The sequence below is a fragment of the Poecilia mexicana genome, unplaced genomic scaffold (assembly GCF_051168715.1).
Source record: "Poecilia mexicana isolate PSO_F unplaced genomic scaffold, ASM5116871v1 scaffold_5, whole genome shotgun sequence".
Lineage (NCBI taxonomy): Eukaryota > Metazoa > Chordata > Actinopteri > Cyprinodontiformes > Poeciliidae > Poecilia > Poecilia mexicana.
This window is the reverse complement of record NW_028263374.1, coordinates 22070433-22088404: the sequence shown is the minus strand read 5'-3', so window position 1 is coordinate 22088404 and position 17972 is coordinate 22070433. Positions and strand designations below refer to the sequence as shown.

Sequence of the window (17972 nt, the reverse complement as noted above, 5' to 3'; positions counted from 1 at the left end):
GCATACTGTCGTGACAGTCAAACTGATATTTATCACATATTGAGACAGAGAGCATCCCTTTCCTGTTAATAGTTGTACACAAATTCATATCAGAAACCTTTGGTATTGCCCTTTCACTACACATGCAAACCAAACAAATACAGTTTTTTTTAAACCTGAATGTAAGCAGAAAACTTAAAGTGTCTACAAAAAAAGCATTGACCCCTTAAATGTTTTCATATTTTTATTGGTTTTACAAGTGAATAATGATCAACAAAATGTGACTTTTTTTCACCAAGGAAAAAAAAAATCCTTAAAACCCTCATTTAATATCAAAGTGAAAACTGATTTCTGATGTCGGGCTCCTTGGGGATCAGCTATGGACAGCCCTGTTCAAGACATTCGCAAATTTTCTGTTGAATTGAGGCCTGGTGTTCGACTATAGGCCACTAGTTGTTGTCTGCGGGATGCTTCGGGTCGTTGTCTTGCTGGAAAACAAATGTTCTCTACAGCCGTAGTTCAGTTAAGGATGGAAACTACTTGTCCTGCAAGATTTCCCTACATTTTGCTGTATTCGTTTGACCTTCCTACCTTATAAGCTTTCCAGGGGCTGTTGGTGAGAAGCATTCTCACAGCAGGATACTGCAAAAGTCGAAAGTCCAGGAGAATGTGTTTCTGATGATGTGCAGTGTTTAGTGTCTTGTCTGAAATATATTACAATTTTCACAAAATGTGTTAAAAAGTCATTATGCTTTAGCAAAGCAGAAGACGTTCTATATAATACCTAAGCCAATTTTTTAAGTTCGTGTTTTAGTGCTGGGTATCTGTTTATTCTCATAGATTTATTAAGAAAAATGCTGAAATGCTACTTATTGGCCTCTGAGTCTGTCAAGAAGGAAGTCATTTTTCTGCGGCATGCTTGCCTTCTGATGTGGTCAAACAGCATGCAAAAAAAAAGAACACGCCTTTTCTGAAAATGAAGTGTTTTGAGAGAAATGACTTGTGGAGGGAGAGTCCCTTAATGGAGACAAGTAATATAAACTCAGAGAAAGAAAGTAGTGTGGGAGACAGGGAGCAGTTTCATAAAGTTTGACTTTTTCCATCAGCAGAGACCACCAAATGCACAGTTGACAAACGGCCAGTCAAAAATCATGCACTTGTTCAGTGCACCAGATAACTCAAACTGAACTTTACAAGTCATTAAGACCACATTGTATCCACATTTCTGTTTAGGTTACATTAAAATGCTTCTCTGATATTTAGCAGACCTAATGTGAAGCATTGTCAGTATTCCGAAATACTTTAAAATACATTTTTGCTCAAACTCGGCTACAAAAATAAGCACTATCTGCATAAACACATATTTTTGTGGGAAGTCTTATTCAGAGAAAAGCAGGTATTTTCAAGTCTTGGAGAAAAAAAAACATCCTCTCAAGTTATAATGAGAGAAAGAAATGCAGTGCATTTAAGTGAAAACCCTGTTTAATTATGAATGATTAGAGGACTCCTAAAAGCTTTGAGAGTGAAGAGAAAGAAACTACATAAACAGAACATGAAGTCCAGAATGGCTGGATGGATACCAGATGTGAAATTGTAAATGAACCTTAAGTATACAGGTGAGTGCAGAATGATGAGGGATATTGCTTCTGCATGGCTGGACACTAGCTGACCGTGCACAGGGTCTACCACAGTATATGCTAAGGTAGTAGCTCTTGTATGCAGGTTCATAACAATGTTAACTGTGCATTACTTTTGCAGTTTCATTTATTTAATAGTTAACCGAAAGCCTATTTGACAAAGGGTTATGGATAAACATTTTTCAAGGGTTATGTACAGTATGATCAAATTACAGGGAGGAATTTTGTAACTCAATGTGCATTCATCTCAATGCTGCTGGTAATGGACCTGTGTTGATATTTATCAATATGAGTGATGCAGTGCAAATCTGAAAATATAATGCAATTTGAAGCTACATTTCTGGGCTGGGTTACAAAGCAGAAGTCATTTAGGAATATGATTTCACATAAAAATACTCTCACCGAGACATTGCAAGCTATAACTTTTGCAGACCTGTCTTGCTCCCTTTTCCTTTCCTCTCCGAATCGTCTTTTTTTTCCTGCCCCACTATTCCTTCCCTGTCAGTAGCATCATGCATGTTTTCACCTCTAAAGTGATTGTACCTGATTTATATGACAGGCCTTTAACCCCGCATGTTCTTGTCCATCAGCATCAGGCAGAAAACACCCAAGGGCACGAGTGAGCAGGACCAAATCTGGTTCTCTGTCATTCACTGACTGTAACCTCCAACTAGAATGCACTCCTACAAATCACATTTATTCCTGAATGTTTCAGTGATGTGAGTATAACTATCTATCTATCTTTAAGTTGAGAACTGCTACTATGCAATATTAACAAACACATCTCTAAATGAGAGTAGCAATTTGTCTGAAGAGTGTACGCATGTTTGATTATGTAAATTCTAGAACTAGAAGATACAGCTGCTTCAGACTTATAATAAAGATGACTCCATGAAGATTATGTTTCCAGTAAACTTTTTTTGTGACTAACTTACAAATTGTATTCTAGATATTTAGAAAATTAACAAATCAGCTTTCACTTTTGCAGAGATTATTTTCTAAAGTACTTGCATACAAGCAACATTGATTCAACACTGAATTGTCTCCCCCTGCAGACAGTTGAAGACGCTATAGTTTAACGGCTTCATAGTCCAATTGCGCCCCTTTGTGGACTTTAGTTGCATTGCAAGTCATAATGAACAACTGTTAACAAGTATTAGGGGCTGCAGTCCAGCAAATGTCAGATTTGAGAATTACTCTTAAAACTTCTGGCTTTCAAACAGTCACTAAAGTATAACAATTAAATATTGCATTGATATAAGGTTGAATTACAAATCAGACTTAATGTCTGACGCCAGTTCTTATTATAAAAAGTAGCTGATTTTAAATTAGACTCTTCTTTAAAATAGAAATAAATTCTGTCCTCTGTTTAATGTATTATGTAAATATATTTCTATAAATATATTATTCAGGCTTTACCAAAGATAGTATATGGATGTTTAAAAGAAGGTAGTGTTTTAGTTGCATGTTATTTTGCTTCATGTTGTTCCAAAAGTTGCCTAAAAACACTAGGCTAATTATGTAAATGCCATCTGTGAAACCAACCATAGTTGTGATAATATTTCTAGTTTATTTTTTTTTTTTTAGTATTTTAATCATTTAATCAAAAAAAATCCTCTTTTTTGGGTGGGTCATACAATAAGCAATGTTAATGAACTGGAAAAAAAAAGAATTGTGAGGACAATTAGACATTGCAGCTGGTTTTCCCTTAGGGTAAAATTATACATTCAAATTCATAAATATTTGGTTCACTGTTTATCAGTAAATTACAGAAAACCATTCAGATTTTGCCCTAATTCTGGCTTGGTAAAATACCAATCCAGAATTATTCCAGAATTCTGTTGATGGCTACAGAATCATTGATTCCTCTGCACAGTTTATCCAGATATTAGAGGGGTTATTTAATTATGACAAATTTCTTGTTTAAAGAAAATCAACAGTAACTTCTGTGACAAATTTTTAAAATTTAATTTGGTTGTTCTATAATCATTCCAACTCCCAAAATGAGTAATAACATTCATGACCATCATGATGTATCAAAACTTCTGGATGGCCCTTTAACTTGTTCAATTAAATTCGTCACACAACAAGAGGCATTGACTTGAAAGTGTTTACAGAATTTTATTTTATTTCCGGAAATTGATTTTGCAGCTACAAAATAAAAGCAGTTTGACTCCGATGGTCACGTGACGCCACTGTTTACAGACATCCGGAGAAACATGGAGGACACCATTGGCAGTAATCCCCCATCTCTCGGATTTTTAGAGAAATTGAAGTCTTGGCTCTCCTGGTCATGGACTTACGTATGCTTCGTTTGGTTTGGCATGGTGCTGATTATGGTATATGTCGTGTGGAGTCCGCTGAAACTGCAGGAAACTCTTACTTCAGGTAAATTATTGCAGTTTGATGCTAGCTGCTGTTAGCCTTCGGGTTTGTAGCTTTTATCTCAGCAGCCGTTATTTTGACAGCTCGTTGTTTGTGTGGTGAGTACACGAACAAAGATGGTCTTTTGTGCGGAATTTGTCTTTTTAGTGACATTATATCATGTGATATTTAACATTTTCCCCATTCTTAATGAATATTTTATTATTTTAGAATTATGCTCTTTACATTAGTCGGTTAAATTAGCTAAATAGCGTCAAATGCGACAGCGGATATTTTATTGTCATATAAATGCAAAAAAGTAGTTATGTTTGAACTTTCACTTATTGTCATAATGAGAAACGGCACGGAACAGCACATTTATGTGGTTAAGGTTGCACAAATCTGACTGCTCTACTTCATGTTTGTGTTTCAGCTTCAGTGTTTCTGAACACTCTCACTCCTAAATTCTACGTGGCTCTCACTGGAACCTCTTCCCTTATCTCTGGACTTATTCTTGTAAGTTTCCAACTCGATTATTAAAGATTTTTATTTATGCTATCTCGGTACTAACTTTTCACTCACTGAAGGATACACCATCGCCATCCAAAGTTGAAACAACCCTGTTAAAGAGATTAAGACTTTTTTTTTTTTTTCTGGAACACACTGTCTTCCCACCTTCCTTTGTCAGGTGGAAAGTGCTAATGGCTTGTAAATAATTTTGTGCATATCCTTTCAATGACACTTTTGGCAAATTGACCCTTGTGGTGCTTTGGGAGCTGTCAATGGACCTTGACTTTGACTTTAAAATGCAACTTAAGAAAGTATCAAGAAAAGCCAAAACGAGCAGGTCAACTTTATTTAGGGTTGATCATAAGCACTTTAAATGGTGGCAAATTTATGCACTCCAACAGGTGTTGAATGTGATGGTTAATTATGAACTAAGCCAAATATCCAGTTATAGGAGTGTCTGCACATCTACAGAACCACACTTAAATTTGTATGATTTTTTTTTTTTACTTGACCAAGACTTCTAATAACTACTGTGGATGCATGTCTGTAATGGAATTCCAATTTCAAAACACGATCCCTTAATGAAAGTTCTAGGTTAGTTTCAGTTAGTCAAAACAATTGTAAAAGTATTTTATTCTGTCTGAATTTAACTCTTTAAACACTTGTCAATATTATTTTTTAAAACATTTTCTAATTGTATTGCTCTATTTAAGAAAAGCCAAAAGTTTGGGAAAAGTTTTGTTTTCGGATCAACATAACGACTCACAAATGTTCAATTTCTTTTCACATATTTTGGTGCATTGCTATTTCTCTTTAACCCCTCATCTACCACCTTCTATTTGTGCTTTTTGAATTTATTTAAACATGAGTATTTTTATTGATTGTTTTGCATTAAGTTTTAGAATTATTGGCATTCTCTCTAATGTTAGCGTTTATAATGGCATACAAATATAATAAGTATTGCTTTTTATTTGTTTCTCTTCAATGTTTTTTTTTTTTTTACTTGGAACAGATTTTTGAGTGGTGGTATTTTCGCAAATATGGCACGTCATTTATCGAGCAAGTGTCTGTGAGCCACCTGCGTCCTCTGCTTGGTGGGGTTGAGAGCAGCTCGTCAACTGGTCTCTTCTCATCAGTTAATGGAGAGGCAGATTCCAGACCCAGTGTTTCTGGTAAGTATATGAGAGCTTCGTGTATTTAAAAGCAGTAGGAGTCTTAATACTCCATGTGCTGACAAGCTGTCCTGCTTTTGATAGATTGCAAGGTCTGGAGGAATCCTTTAAACCTTTTCAGAGGAGCAGAATACAACAGGTATGTATGACAATAACTAGCTGCTGTTTGAAAATCATCTAAAAATTATAATTCATGGCTGAAACCACACTTTATTAGATATATTATTTATGAGTGAGAGATTGTACTTATTTTAGTAAGTTTCTGGTGAAATATGTATGTACTACAGGTACACTTGGGTGACAGGGAAGGAACCTTTAACCTACTATGATATGAACCTTTCTGCTCAAGATCATCAGACCTTTTTCACTGGAGATACTCAACAGTTAAGGCCAGAGGATGCAGGTTTGTTAGATGTTACTTCTAACTCATTGTTAAATAACGCTCTCTGCTCAAATTATAAAGAATAATAATTCTAAAGCAGGTCTTAGAGGTCATGTGAATAAACCTTAGCTCGTTATATCTCCATAGTGATGCAGAAGGCATGGAGAGAGAGAAATCCTCAGGCCAGGATCAGAGCTGCTTACCAGGCCATAGAAATGAACCATGAGTAAGTTCTACTTTTACACAGCTGCCAATCATGTCCCAGATCATGCTACTGAAACTTCAAAAATCACAACATAAATCCATAGTTTTTAGGGATTTACATTAGTATTTGACCTGTGAATCACCTGTCAAAGCTATTGAAGAGAAAATGTGTACATTGTAATCACTTGATTGGTGATAACCTATCACTAATAACAGTACAAGGTTGTTGTAAGACACACAGATGTGTCATACGTGTTTGTTTGAATACCTGATGAATCGTCTTGAATATGTTTTTTTTTCCCCTTCTTATAAATTATGTCATTTTACATTGGGTACATTTGCAAAAAACAATAGTTTCTAGTTGTCAAATTCAAAAGAGATATTTTGGGTGTTTCTTGTTCATTTTTGTGCATGTTTGCATGTGCAGATGTGCTGCTGCATATGTGCTACTAGCAGAAGAGGAAGCCACAACCATCACAGAAGCTGAACGCCTCTTTAGAAAAGCACTGAGTTTTGGTAAGGATGGGCGCGACTGAACAGTGATTCCTGAAATCCAAAAGCTGATCAATTAAAATGCAAGTCCCCAAAGTTGGTGAATATACTCAGCAAACTAAGTGTCTATGGTAATGGATGTAGTTAAGTGCAATGTAAAATTCTGCGTGCTTTTTTACAACATCAGATCTCAAATGTGTGAAGTATTGGCTTCAGTCTGCAGTTGATTCATTATTTCTGTAAAGAATTGTGCAATTATATTTTGCTGTAGCTTTGACCCCTGCTAATTAGCAGCTTCTTCTATATTCGTTCTGTTTACTGGATGCATATTTTAATCCTATTTATGTTCCGCATTTTTTAACACGTCTTGCATATGTCTTCTTTGCGACCTACAGCTGGGAAAGATATCAATCTACTGGTTTACATTAAACGCAGACTGGCGATGTGTGCACGCAAACTGGGCCGGATTAAAGAAGCAGTAAAAATGATGAGAGATGTGAGTTTCTCTCAAAAAAAACACATATCTGTCCAAATTTATATATATCGTGCTAATGTGATTTAAAATCTAATTTCAGTTAATGAAAGAGTTCCCATTGTTGGGAATGCTAAATATACATGAAAATCTCTTGGAGGCACTATTGGAGCTTCAGGCATACGCTGATGTCCAAGCAGTCCTCGCAAAATATGATGGTAAGACTAAACGGAATGTTGAATATTTTGCAACTAGTCGTAGAAAGTAGCTCTGATGCCGCAATAATTGAACAACATCCACAAAACTATTTCTGCTTTTATTTTAGATATTAGTTTGCCAAAATCTGCCACTATCTGCTACACATCTGCACTGCTGAAAGCACGGGCAGTTTCAGATAAGTATGTTCCTATTTGTCTTAACTAAGTAGTTGCTAATCTTGTAAATCATGTGATTTAAACCCACTGTCTGTGACTTTTTTCAGGTTTTCTCCAGAAGCAGCATCTAGACGAGGGCTGAGCACAGCAGAGATGAATGCTGTGGAGGCGATACACAGAGCTGTTGAGTTCAATCCACACGTGCCAAAGGTCAGTAATAAGTATAAGCTGGACCTCATGAAAGCTTTACATCAATGTAATATGTGATATTTAACTATAAAATAATGGGCTGGACTTAATATTTTAGTAACTCATCCTACTCATAAACCCTAAATAAAAAGAAGTACCCCCTGATAATTTTATAATTTGAAATGCCTGAAACATTTTCAATAATAATGTTTATTTTTTTTTAATCATCAGATGGAACAATAAGTGAAGCAATCAAGAACACTGTGTTTGCAGATAAAAGTGTTGACATACTGCTGACTCACCAGCAGATGTCAGTGTGGGTCATTGTACCCAAAATCTCATCATATTCTCAGTTCAGACTAGCCTTGTTGAACTCTCTGATATATCTGTTCTTCTTTTTTTATTATTTCATGCTTGCTTAACAGTGCTTTGAAACTGTACATGGTTTTCTTTTTTTAAGTGTTCCGTTTAAAACATATCATAAGAAGATGAGGAGAGATGGTGGGAATCACCATCTCTCCTCTCAACACACACCCTCATTTTGCTTTCTTATCATCTTATCTTCCCTTACCCCATCTTCATCCAAAACTGAGCACACTTTTCATCACGATATATTGGAGTGTTCAACGTTTACTTTTTGACCCAGAATTGTCCTACATGCTCAGGGCTCCCTCCCTCTCATATAACAGTGTATGGTATGAAAATGCAAACACTGAAAAGTGGGGGCAGGTTGTTGTTTTGAGCTGTCTGCAACGTCTGATGGATGAGTGCACCTGTAACTCTGCCCTTTGTAGAAATGTTCTCATCTCTTGAGCTACAAAAGATGCCTTGTAACTATTCTGTCTGGCATGTAGTCCCCTCTCAGTTTCTGATCCAAAACACTCTAATCACACATTAGTCACTTCTAGAAAACTAATTTGAAATGGATTTAAAAATCAATGAGTCTTGGAAAAACTCATGCCAAAATGTAAATAAATTTAATAAATTACACATCAGTAATAAACATACTGATTTACAAGTGTGAATTTATGTAACCAGGTGTCAAACAGTGCTTATGATTTTACAATGAGACAAAATAAATGAGTTTACAGCCTTTCTAAAGAGACCTGGAACATTAAGACAGCTGTTTTAGTAAACCTAATGATGCTAATTTTTAATAAGCACCATAGCAATCTTACCTTTTTAAGTAATTGCATTCTCATTGATAAGGTATAGCATAGTCTATACAACTACTATAATAAATTACAACTAATGGCAGGATTACTAGAAACAAATATTTTTAATTTTATTATATCTTTTTGGATTATATTTCTTAAAAAGAAACTGACATTGACCTTAAAGAGTATCCTAAAATATTAGAAAATTGGCCAAGAGCTCATCTGTAATTGTGACTGTTGACACGTCTGGTGGTTAGAATCAGCTTGGTGACCTAACTAGATGTTTTTAAATGAATAAATTCATTAAGGGTAAAGTGGTTTATATATGATGAGTGTGAGGAGAATATTATTCAAAGCTTTATTATTTGAGCTTGTTCAGGCTTGTCAAAGCCAGTAAAAAGTCCACACACGTAATCTTTATCCACATACAATTCAGTGTCTGGCTAAATGCTGTTGTCCTCGCACACAGCTGCTTTCCCTTTTCCTTCTCAGGTTTTCTATCTTGCCTCAAGTTCTCCTTTGTCTGTTTCTATTTTGTTCTCCTCCTCTTCTTGTCGTCTTCTATTAATCTTCATTTCTTTTTTCCATCTGTCTCCTGATTCCATTTAGCCAATGTATGAACTGGTATTTCGGAAATTCGACAGTTTTGTAAATGGTTGCAGAGCCAACTACATGTCCCTGCTACCTTGATCTGCTTTATATTTACATTTACAACCCCATTTGGCAATCCACATTCATTTTTAAGCTTGCAGGGTGATCCAATTCCAATTTTGTTTTTGCTAGTTTACTTCAACAGCAGTTTTTCATCACACCATATTTTGGTCAATGTTCCCTGATCTAGATTGCTTGTCAGAGCTTGAAATATGGACTTTTCATGTTGCCACCAAAATGGGCTATTCAGTTTGTAAATTGAGACACAGAAACAGGATTAAGTTAGTTTGAAACAAAGATGCATGAGGTTTGATTTTGACAGCAAAAATGGAGCAGCTATAGATATTGCTATGTAGTTTCGGATTTACCCAAATGCTGCAAGGTTTCTGGTATTTTCCCTTCCTGTTGTAAAATTGGCTAAAGCTGTATGTTAATGAGTTTTAGTTTTTTATTTTTTTTATTTCAAGTTTCAAAAATGCATGCCCATCAATCATACAGCAACTACAAAGCTGATGTCATTGTTGCTTGTATGTCAGAGGCAAAAAGAGCCACAGAAGAAAATCAGACGGAGGCTTATGGGTTATGTTCTGGGCTTATGAGTGCCCCAGGATAAAAGGAGAACACATGAAACTCAATCCCTTCATCAAAGAGGCGGCTGGGTCTAAAGAGCCAGACCTCAGAACAGGGTGGTGGTGGTGGGGTGTGTGACTAAGGTGTCACCAAGTCTAATGCCATGGCATGTGAGGAAGAACAGCTGAGCGGCTCTCTAAATGGTTAATCTTAAAACACAGAAGAGGCAGGTCTGCGTGTCTGCTGTATACTCTCCGCTTGTTATCAACAGCACTTCAGTATGGGTAAAGACGTAAAGCTGGGAAAAAAACCTACTTCACTTTTTCCAGTAGATTATGTTACAGAAAGATTTTTCATTTGCTGACCTCTCCTTCCTTCCTCTAAAGGGTTGTTTCTGTCTGTGGGTTTCAAAATGTATCTTGTAGTGGTCATTTAGGACACAAATATGCAAAATAGACCTTTATTTGATTTTTTAAAATGGAGTTTTCTTCATGCTTTTTGACCTTTTGTCAATGGATGAATGCAGCCTACATTTCTGATGAAAGATTTTTATAAAAGACAACTTTTCACATTGAAGAGATTTCAAAAGCAGCCTTAACACAATTTCCTGTCTTACCATGTTTGTTGGTGAATTAAAAAAAACATGCTATTTGGGTCAAAGTTTCAGAAAATTAAATGGCTGTTATGGGATCTCTCATATTTTAAGTATGTGTATTATGTTTGTAAATGACATATGGAGTTAATAGAGGCAAAGGCAACACTTTTCTGTTCGTGTTGATCAAAGCGCTTTAAATTTAAGCCAGATTCACCCAATCTTACTTACAAACACACACAAATAACTCACCTTTTGGATTGTAGGACCTCTACAAGAACAAGAACTAGGCATAGTTCTTGTATTCTGGCATAGAAACTGCAGTACTGTCAGAAGTATGCTTTTTTTTTTAAAGGATTATTTTTGTTGATTTAGTTTTTTCATATTTAATGATCAACTAATTATTTAGGAAAAAGGTTCAATCGGTTGATTGAATCAATATGTAGACCAGGTTGACATCTGTTCAAGAGTTCAGCATGCAGAGAAACATGCACAGTCAGTGCAGACTGAATGCCTGCATAAGATTCACATAGGATGAGGTCATGTCATAAATGGGACATTGTTGTGAAATTTTGGTACTTGGGTAATTTTTTCCCCAGATTGTGTGCGTGATATTTATGGCATTTTATGGCATGTATGATATTTATGACATCATCATAGTTGCTATGCTGATGTCATGGAATATTTTGGCAAGTCCAAATAGTTTTTTGGCAGTCTGGCTTTGCTGTAATTCAAATTGTGTATGCTTGCCATGTCAAATGCTAGGCAATGCTGGAACATTTTTACTTAAAGCTATGTTTTTTTTGGTTTTTTTTTTGCCATTGAAACACAAAACAGATGTATAATAGAGGGAGGGCATATTTGTTTCCGGTGCTTTAATGAAGACGAAAAAAAAAAAGAGTTTTCATCATAGCAATGTTTGAAAACTGTCTTATGTGCATGCTACACATTCTTATTGATTCTTTCACATCCACGTGAAAGACTAAAACAACACAGAGAACATGAGAGGTTGTATACCTTGTGTGACTGTCAAACTGAGAGAAATGAAAAGAGAAGTTGTAGAAAGAGGAGGATGAGCTTGGTCAGGCTGGACAGGCTGCGATCCAGGGGGCGAGGGGTGAAGCAGTGTGGTCAGGCTGGTTGGCTGAGCCTCTGACCATGGAGGGGATTAGACAGGATTAACTCTGGGCCAACCTTCCCAAAGTGTCAGTCTGAGATCCAGAGCTCTGTGATGCTGGCCGCCTGGGAATCCAGCCCAGGGGGCCCCCAGCCTTGCACAGGGGTTTTGTTCTGCAGACTCCCTTCCTTGCTACACTTGGCACCACAGACGTAAAGTATAGAGTGGCAGGTTCATCACCGTGCAGCTCATAGTGACTTCCTTAACATTGCATAATTTAACTAATATATATGCCAGAAAAACATTAAACAAAAACGCCTTTACTTGTATTTCAAGAAGCTTGTCATCTGTTATTTTAGGGAGACTACCTGTTTAGTCAGCTGTTGTCAACTCGGTGGTCAAAACTAATTCACTGAACAAACTTATAGTTGGTAAAGAATACAAGGCTGATCTGGGCATGTTAGACATTCATAAAATGAACTGTAACAATAGCAACAGAAAGCTTGGGAACACCCCAGCCTCTCCCCCTCCGTGCAATTGCAAAACAACGCTCTCAAAAATACCTCACCAATACCTCACATGATGAAAATATATTTTCAGTCTGCAGGGAGTTTAGCAGGACGAGTTGCACAATTCGACTCTGTCAAATACTGAGAAACTATTAGTGCAATAAAAGTAAACTATTGAAACTGCATAAAAGTATTTAAGATTTTCACATTTTTAAGCTCTTTAAATAGATACAATACTACTCCACATCAAATAAAACAAGATTGTACGACTTTAATTTGCAATTGGGTTTAAATATGCACTTCTTGTGTTCACATAAAAACATAGGTAATGTTTCCATCTGCTTTATTTTTCTCCTGCCTTTTTATGTCAATTTTGTTTTCATTTTCTTGAAACATATGTCTATTTTTTATGTATAGTGATTGTGGCAACATGATGTAGGAAGACTTTTTTCTCTGCGAAAATGGTTAGAATTAGTGAGATGATGGATTTAGTAAACAGACTTATAGGGGTTAAAAAAAACAAAAAAACTTACGTTTTAAGTCTTAATTTGTAAAAAGATAGTAAAGATCTTCCCCAGAAAGACTCATAACAAAAGGCCAAATACAAATATATGCCACACTTTTCAGCTCCTTACTTGTAAAACTTCTGAAAATTATGTATGATTTTCGTTCCACTTTACATTTGGACACTACTTTTTATTGGTCTATCTCATAAAATACCAATAAGGTACATTGGTGCTTTAGACAAAATGTGGCAATGTTTTTTGCAAAGCATCATATGACTCTGACTTGTGATGAGACCCCAAAACGAATTGGAGGCCATGCAAGACAAACATTTAACATTATCATCATTTTTTATTTCCCCATTTATAGTACTTGTTAGAGATGAAGAGCCTGATTCTGCCTCCAGAGCACATCTTAAAGAGGGGGGACAGTGAGGCAGTAGCATACGCTTTCTTCCACCTGCAACACTGGAAGAGAGCAGAAGGAGCCTTAAACCTGCTACACTGCACCTGGGAGGGCAGTATGTATCACTGTTTGTATTCTTGCTTTACCACGATCGAATTCTATCAAATATGTCCTTTTTTTATGTCACATTTTTTTCATAGTTTCGTAATGTCTTGGATAAATCTTTGTTATAACCAGTGTCTGTCATTTCAGCCTTCCGGATAATTCCATACCCCTTGGAAAAGGGTCACCTATTTTACCCCTACCCAGGATGCACAGAAACAGCAGATAGAGAACTGCTCCCCTGTATGTTTTCAGCAGCTTCAACCTGCTCTAGAAGGGTTTATCTTCCCTTTTTGAGCAATTTAAAACAATTACCTTCCCTTTATAACAATTTTCTGGGTGTCTTTTCTCTTATTTTTGTTCCAGCTTTTCATGAGGTGTCTGTATACCCAAAGAAAGAGCTTCCCTTCTTCATACTCTTCACAGCAGGCCTTTGCTCTTTCACTGCCATGCTGGCCATGCTCACACATCAGTTTCCTGAGCTCATGGGTGTTTTTGCCAAAGCAGTAAGTATTGTCACTGCTTAATTCTGACATATTATGAACTATCTATTGATAGTGATTTGAAATATTTTAAATTAGTTATTTAGAAGTTAGTCAGTTATCTTCTGCTAATTTATGGGCTTTTTGTTGAAAATACATCACTTTCAGCTTCTGTCTTCAATGTCTGCCAGAACCATAAGCTTCATGGCAGCCTAACCTTTAAAGGCTATAAATGAGTGAATGGATTCCTATTATAGTTATTTTTACAGAAATGTTAACTGTTTTTAACCACACTCTGTACTCTGGGGTAATCTTTAGTTTATGGTTGACTTGTTTATTACGTCTGACTACATAGACTCGTTGGACCTTCTTTCGTCACAGAAACAAGGCCATAGAGAACATCTTGTGCTCTTTGCTTTGTTTCGTTAAAACTCAAGGGCAGAGTTTTACTCAACACCCAGGGTGCCTGGTTTGTGTAATGTTCTGTTAGAAAGCATGAAACCGTTAAACTGAGGAATTCAGAGGTTAGCTCTGCCCTCTGAGGAGAAACAGATTTTAGTAAAGCTGCTGCTATGACTGCAGAGTTGTATTTAGAGTCTGCAGGTTTTATTATTTATGGGTATCTGTCATGCATAATAAGTTGAATTATTTCATATTATTAAATTGGATTGGCTTTACAAGATGATGTACTGTTTTATTTAAATTATTGATGTGTCAAACGCATCAATCAAACTTGCGTAGCTTAATCAAGAATGCAACGTCCATCAGCAACTCTTCAAGACGCTGCAGTTTTATTAGAAAATGTCCAGGGCTTTTCCAGGGCCTTTTACGGACTCAGTTTTTTTTTTCTCTCTCTTTTTTCATTTTTATTCCTAAACCAGCTTTTATATAAAAAGACCCCTTTACAAGTAAGAATGGATTTTGGATTAAAGGCGGTTATTATGTATTTTCCAGACACATAATTCCATTCTTTAGCACAATTATGCAAATATGTTATCTTCAAATGCTATGTATATATCAAACATAACTTGATTAGAAATGTGACTGCACCATAGGTGTATCCAAAGTCTTGAAATTAGCCGTTGTCTCTTTAAGAGCATTCCAACACTCTACCTTCAACACGTCATCACAACAATGCTTTTCCATGATACCTTTTTGCAAGCGTTCTCAGGAGCTCAGCAGACGCACAGTTTCACCAGATGTTTGCTAATTACTGCTGCCACTAGTCAGTGGGGGAGGTGCTGGGGAGGGGTGCGCTGTGTGGTGGAGGCTCAGCTGCTGACTGAAGCTCCAAGGTGGAGATCTGTGGAAATAGGCGGCACATTGTGTGAGCAGGTGTTTAGGAACATCTAAATGGTTGCCACGGGAGACTCAAGGATTCTTCAAACATGCATGAATGAGTCAAAACAATACCTTAGGAAAGACATTATAACATGATAAAAAGGTCTTCTATACTGTGTTCATATTCGGCCTTTTTTTCTTTGAGAACCAGAAAAGTTAAGGAACAATCAGGTTGTGTTACTTATTTATTTAAAAAAGTACAGAACAGGAAGTATGCATTTAAATGGCTGATAAAGATGTGGTTGTCACTTCATCTGTTCTGAAATCTGACCATTAGTGTCATTGCAAATAGAGCTGTTTTTGCCTGATTATCTACACATCATATATCCAGTATATTTTGGTATACCTCGACATAAAATCTGAGAACCTTTTGGGACGATGAATTAAGGCTTGGTGTTGCTTTTCCTTTACTTTCAGTTCTTCAGCACTCTCTTTGCACCGCTGGGCTTCTTTGCAGACAAAATGGAAAACTTCATGCCGTCCAGTTTTTGGCACCAGCTGACTCGGATTTGACCTCATCTCTGTCTCACTCAGTCATTCACGTGTACACACACACACACACACACTTAATGAAAACACATAAACACCAATCTCACTCAAAATTCTTGGACAAAAAGTGTTTGCTCTCCTGTCTTCAGCATTACTATCCACTTGCTGCATTGTTACTGATTATATTGGCCAGGGTTGTATCAACACAGCAATAACACTTCTAAGATGCTCTCCAACATGTTTCCAGCTAATAGGGGTTTTCCAAGAACTGATTTGGTGACTACCACTTACAACTAATTATCCTGTCATGTTGTTTGTATTAGTAAATTCAGGCATTTTTAGTTTTCATCAGAAAGCTACTGTTAAAATGAAATGATTAAGATCTGCATGTCCAATTCCTATTAACCATTAGGTTTGTGTCCATAGAAAGTCATAAAGGAAACTATATAATTTCTCATATGATGCATCTTCTTAGATGTGCCATATAATTTATCACCTTCCATTCTTTTTAAGCTAAAAATGTACATGTCAAGCAGTCAGTATCTGATGTAAAAATAGATGTATTCCTGAAAATACAACTCTTTAAATTACTGAGAGGTGAAACCTAAGACTTATTCATCCACAAAGACTTTTAAATTAAGTCTCACTTAAAAAACATTGACCTTATTTTCAGATTTTAATTATCACATTGTCAGAACTAATTTGTCCAGTTGTAAATTATACTGACAAATCTTCACTTTGAGAGCATTTCCATAAGAACCATTATTGAAATAAAGTGCCTTTGTTAGTATTCTATGCCACTGAACACATCTAGTTTGATTACAAATGATTCCTTAAAAATATAAACATAACTAATAATTATTCTGTTGTTAAAGGGTTTAACGAACTGACAAACTTTGCAATGGCTTTACTAATCCTTCGTAGGCCCTTTCCAAATTGATTGTCCATCCTTTGGCTACACCAGTTTGTGTGCAGAGTTGTGGGGATCTGGGGCCTATCGCCAGTGGTCATTGAGTGGGAGGCGAGGTAAACCCTGTGCACAAATTTATAAAATGTATGGTAACCGATGACTATGTTTCATTCCAAGCTGATTTTTAAAAGTTGATGACAAAATATCTATATTGTACTACTGAAATAAAGCAAAGGCATGCTGAGGACAGGAGAATGTGTTCACAACTGTAATTTCCTTCCGATGGGTTTGACAGCAAAAAACCTACAATAAATGTTTCTTCCCTCTCATGTGTGATGTTTTTTTTTATATATATATATATATACTGAAGAGGAATCAGCTGCCCTATCACTGTTGATAAAAAAACTTGTACCACATGATGCTTCCTCCTCAATATGTCACTTTAGAGATGATGTGCTCACGCTGAAACATTTTTTAATTAATTCCTAATTTGAATAACAAGAATAGCCCAAACAAAGAGCACATTTGTATGTTGAATGCATGGGGTTCAGTGAAAACATTGTTGAGTTGTAAAGGATTTTTCGGGATGAATGACAATTCTTTCTTCTGACAGTAAAAAAATCCACATAAACCACTCTGTGCCCCTGGGACAGTTTTAGCTCTGAGATGTTGTTAAACTGAGATGCTGATTTGATGTAACTTTGTTGGCGGAGAATTCCTTTGATGCCACTCCTGTTATATTTACAGACTTCAACTAGGATCACATGTGGTGGAGAACAAGGCACCACACAAATTGTTTTAAGTACTGTTTACTGTTCCTTTATTGTTGGCACAATTTAGCCAATTAAACAATAAATTAAGACCGTAAGCTTCATTATTTTTGTCCTCTGAATGCCACAGTCACAAAGCTAAAGTATGAAAGGAGCTTTGTTTCCTTAAGGATGCCATGAGGTCTTTTTTGGTAATAAAAGAAGTGTGACTTGGTATAAAATCAGTCAAATATTTCTAGATGAGCTTTGCAAAGTAAATTGCATCTAAAATGGTACATAGACTGAACTTGTATAACACTTTTCCAGTCATTGTGACCACTCAAAGCGCTTTACACTAGAGTCACATTCACACACCAATACGCAGCTTGGGGTTAAGTGCCTTGCCCAGAGGCACATCAACATGTTTCATTAGGAAGCTGGAATCTAACCTACAACCTTCTGATCGCAAGACAACCACTCTACTCACAGACGAAGTATACAGACTTGTCAGGTATACTTCAAGACCTTTCCCCTATTTCCTCCTGGACCAAAGCTTCACTTGGACAAAAGAACCTGGCCTCAGTCCAACCTGAACAATTTCATCACCAGATAAAATTAA

The 17972-nt window shown here is 36.4% G+C and overlaps 1 protein-coding gene across 1 annotated transcript; it reads left to right on the top strand.

Moving 5' to 3' along the window:
* The first annotated feature begins 3810 nt into the window (after window positions 1–3810).
* st7l (suppression of tumorigenicity 7 like) lies at window positions 3811–16933 on the top strand. The gene is made up of 15 exons (XM_014968789.2): window positions 3811–4004; window positions 4414–4496; window positions 5503–5662; window positions 5747–5801; window positions 5950–6065; window positions 6192–6270; window positions 6676–6764; window positions 7136–7236; window positions 7316–7430; window positions 7538–7610; window positions 7694–7796; window positions 13245–13395; window positions 13533–13625; window positions 13749–13888; window positions 15623–16933. The coding sequence occupies exons 1-15, from the start codon at window positions 3836–3838 to the stop codon at window positions 15716–15718; spliced, it is 1623 nt and encodes a 540-aa protein (XP_014824275.1). The 5' UTR covers window positions 3811–3835; the 3' UTR covers window positions 15719–16933.
* The last annotated feature ends 1039 nt before the right edge of the window (window positions 16934–17972 follow it).

What these genes read in the sequence shown, in the direction of transcription:
- st7l (XM_014968789.2), top strand. Translation starts at nt 3,836, where the DNA reads ATGGAGGACACCATTGGCAGTAATCCCCCATCTCTCGGATTTTTAGAG. An exon ending in AGAGGAGCAGAATACAACAG is followed by an intron (nt 5,802 to 5,949) that starts GTATGTATGACA and finishes TATGTACTACAG; the next exon opens with GTACACTTGGGTGACAGGGA. An exon ending in TGGGTGTTTTTGCCAAAGCA is followed by an intron (nt 13,889 to 15,622) that starts GTAAGTATTGTC and finishes CTTTACTTTCAG; the next exon opens with TTCTTCAGCACTCTCTTTGC.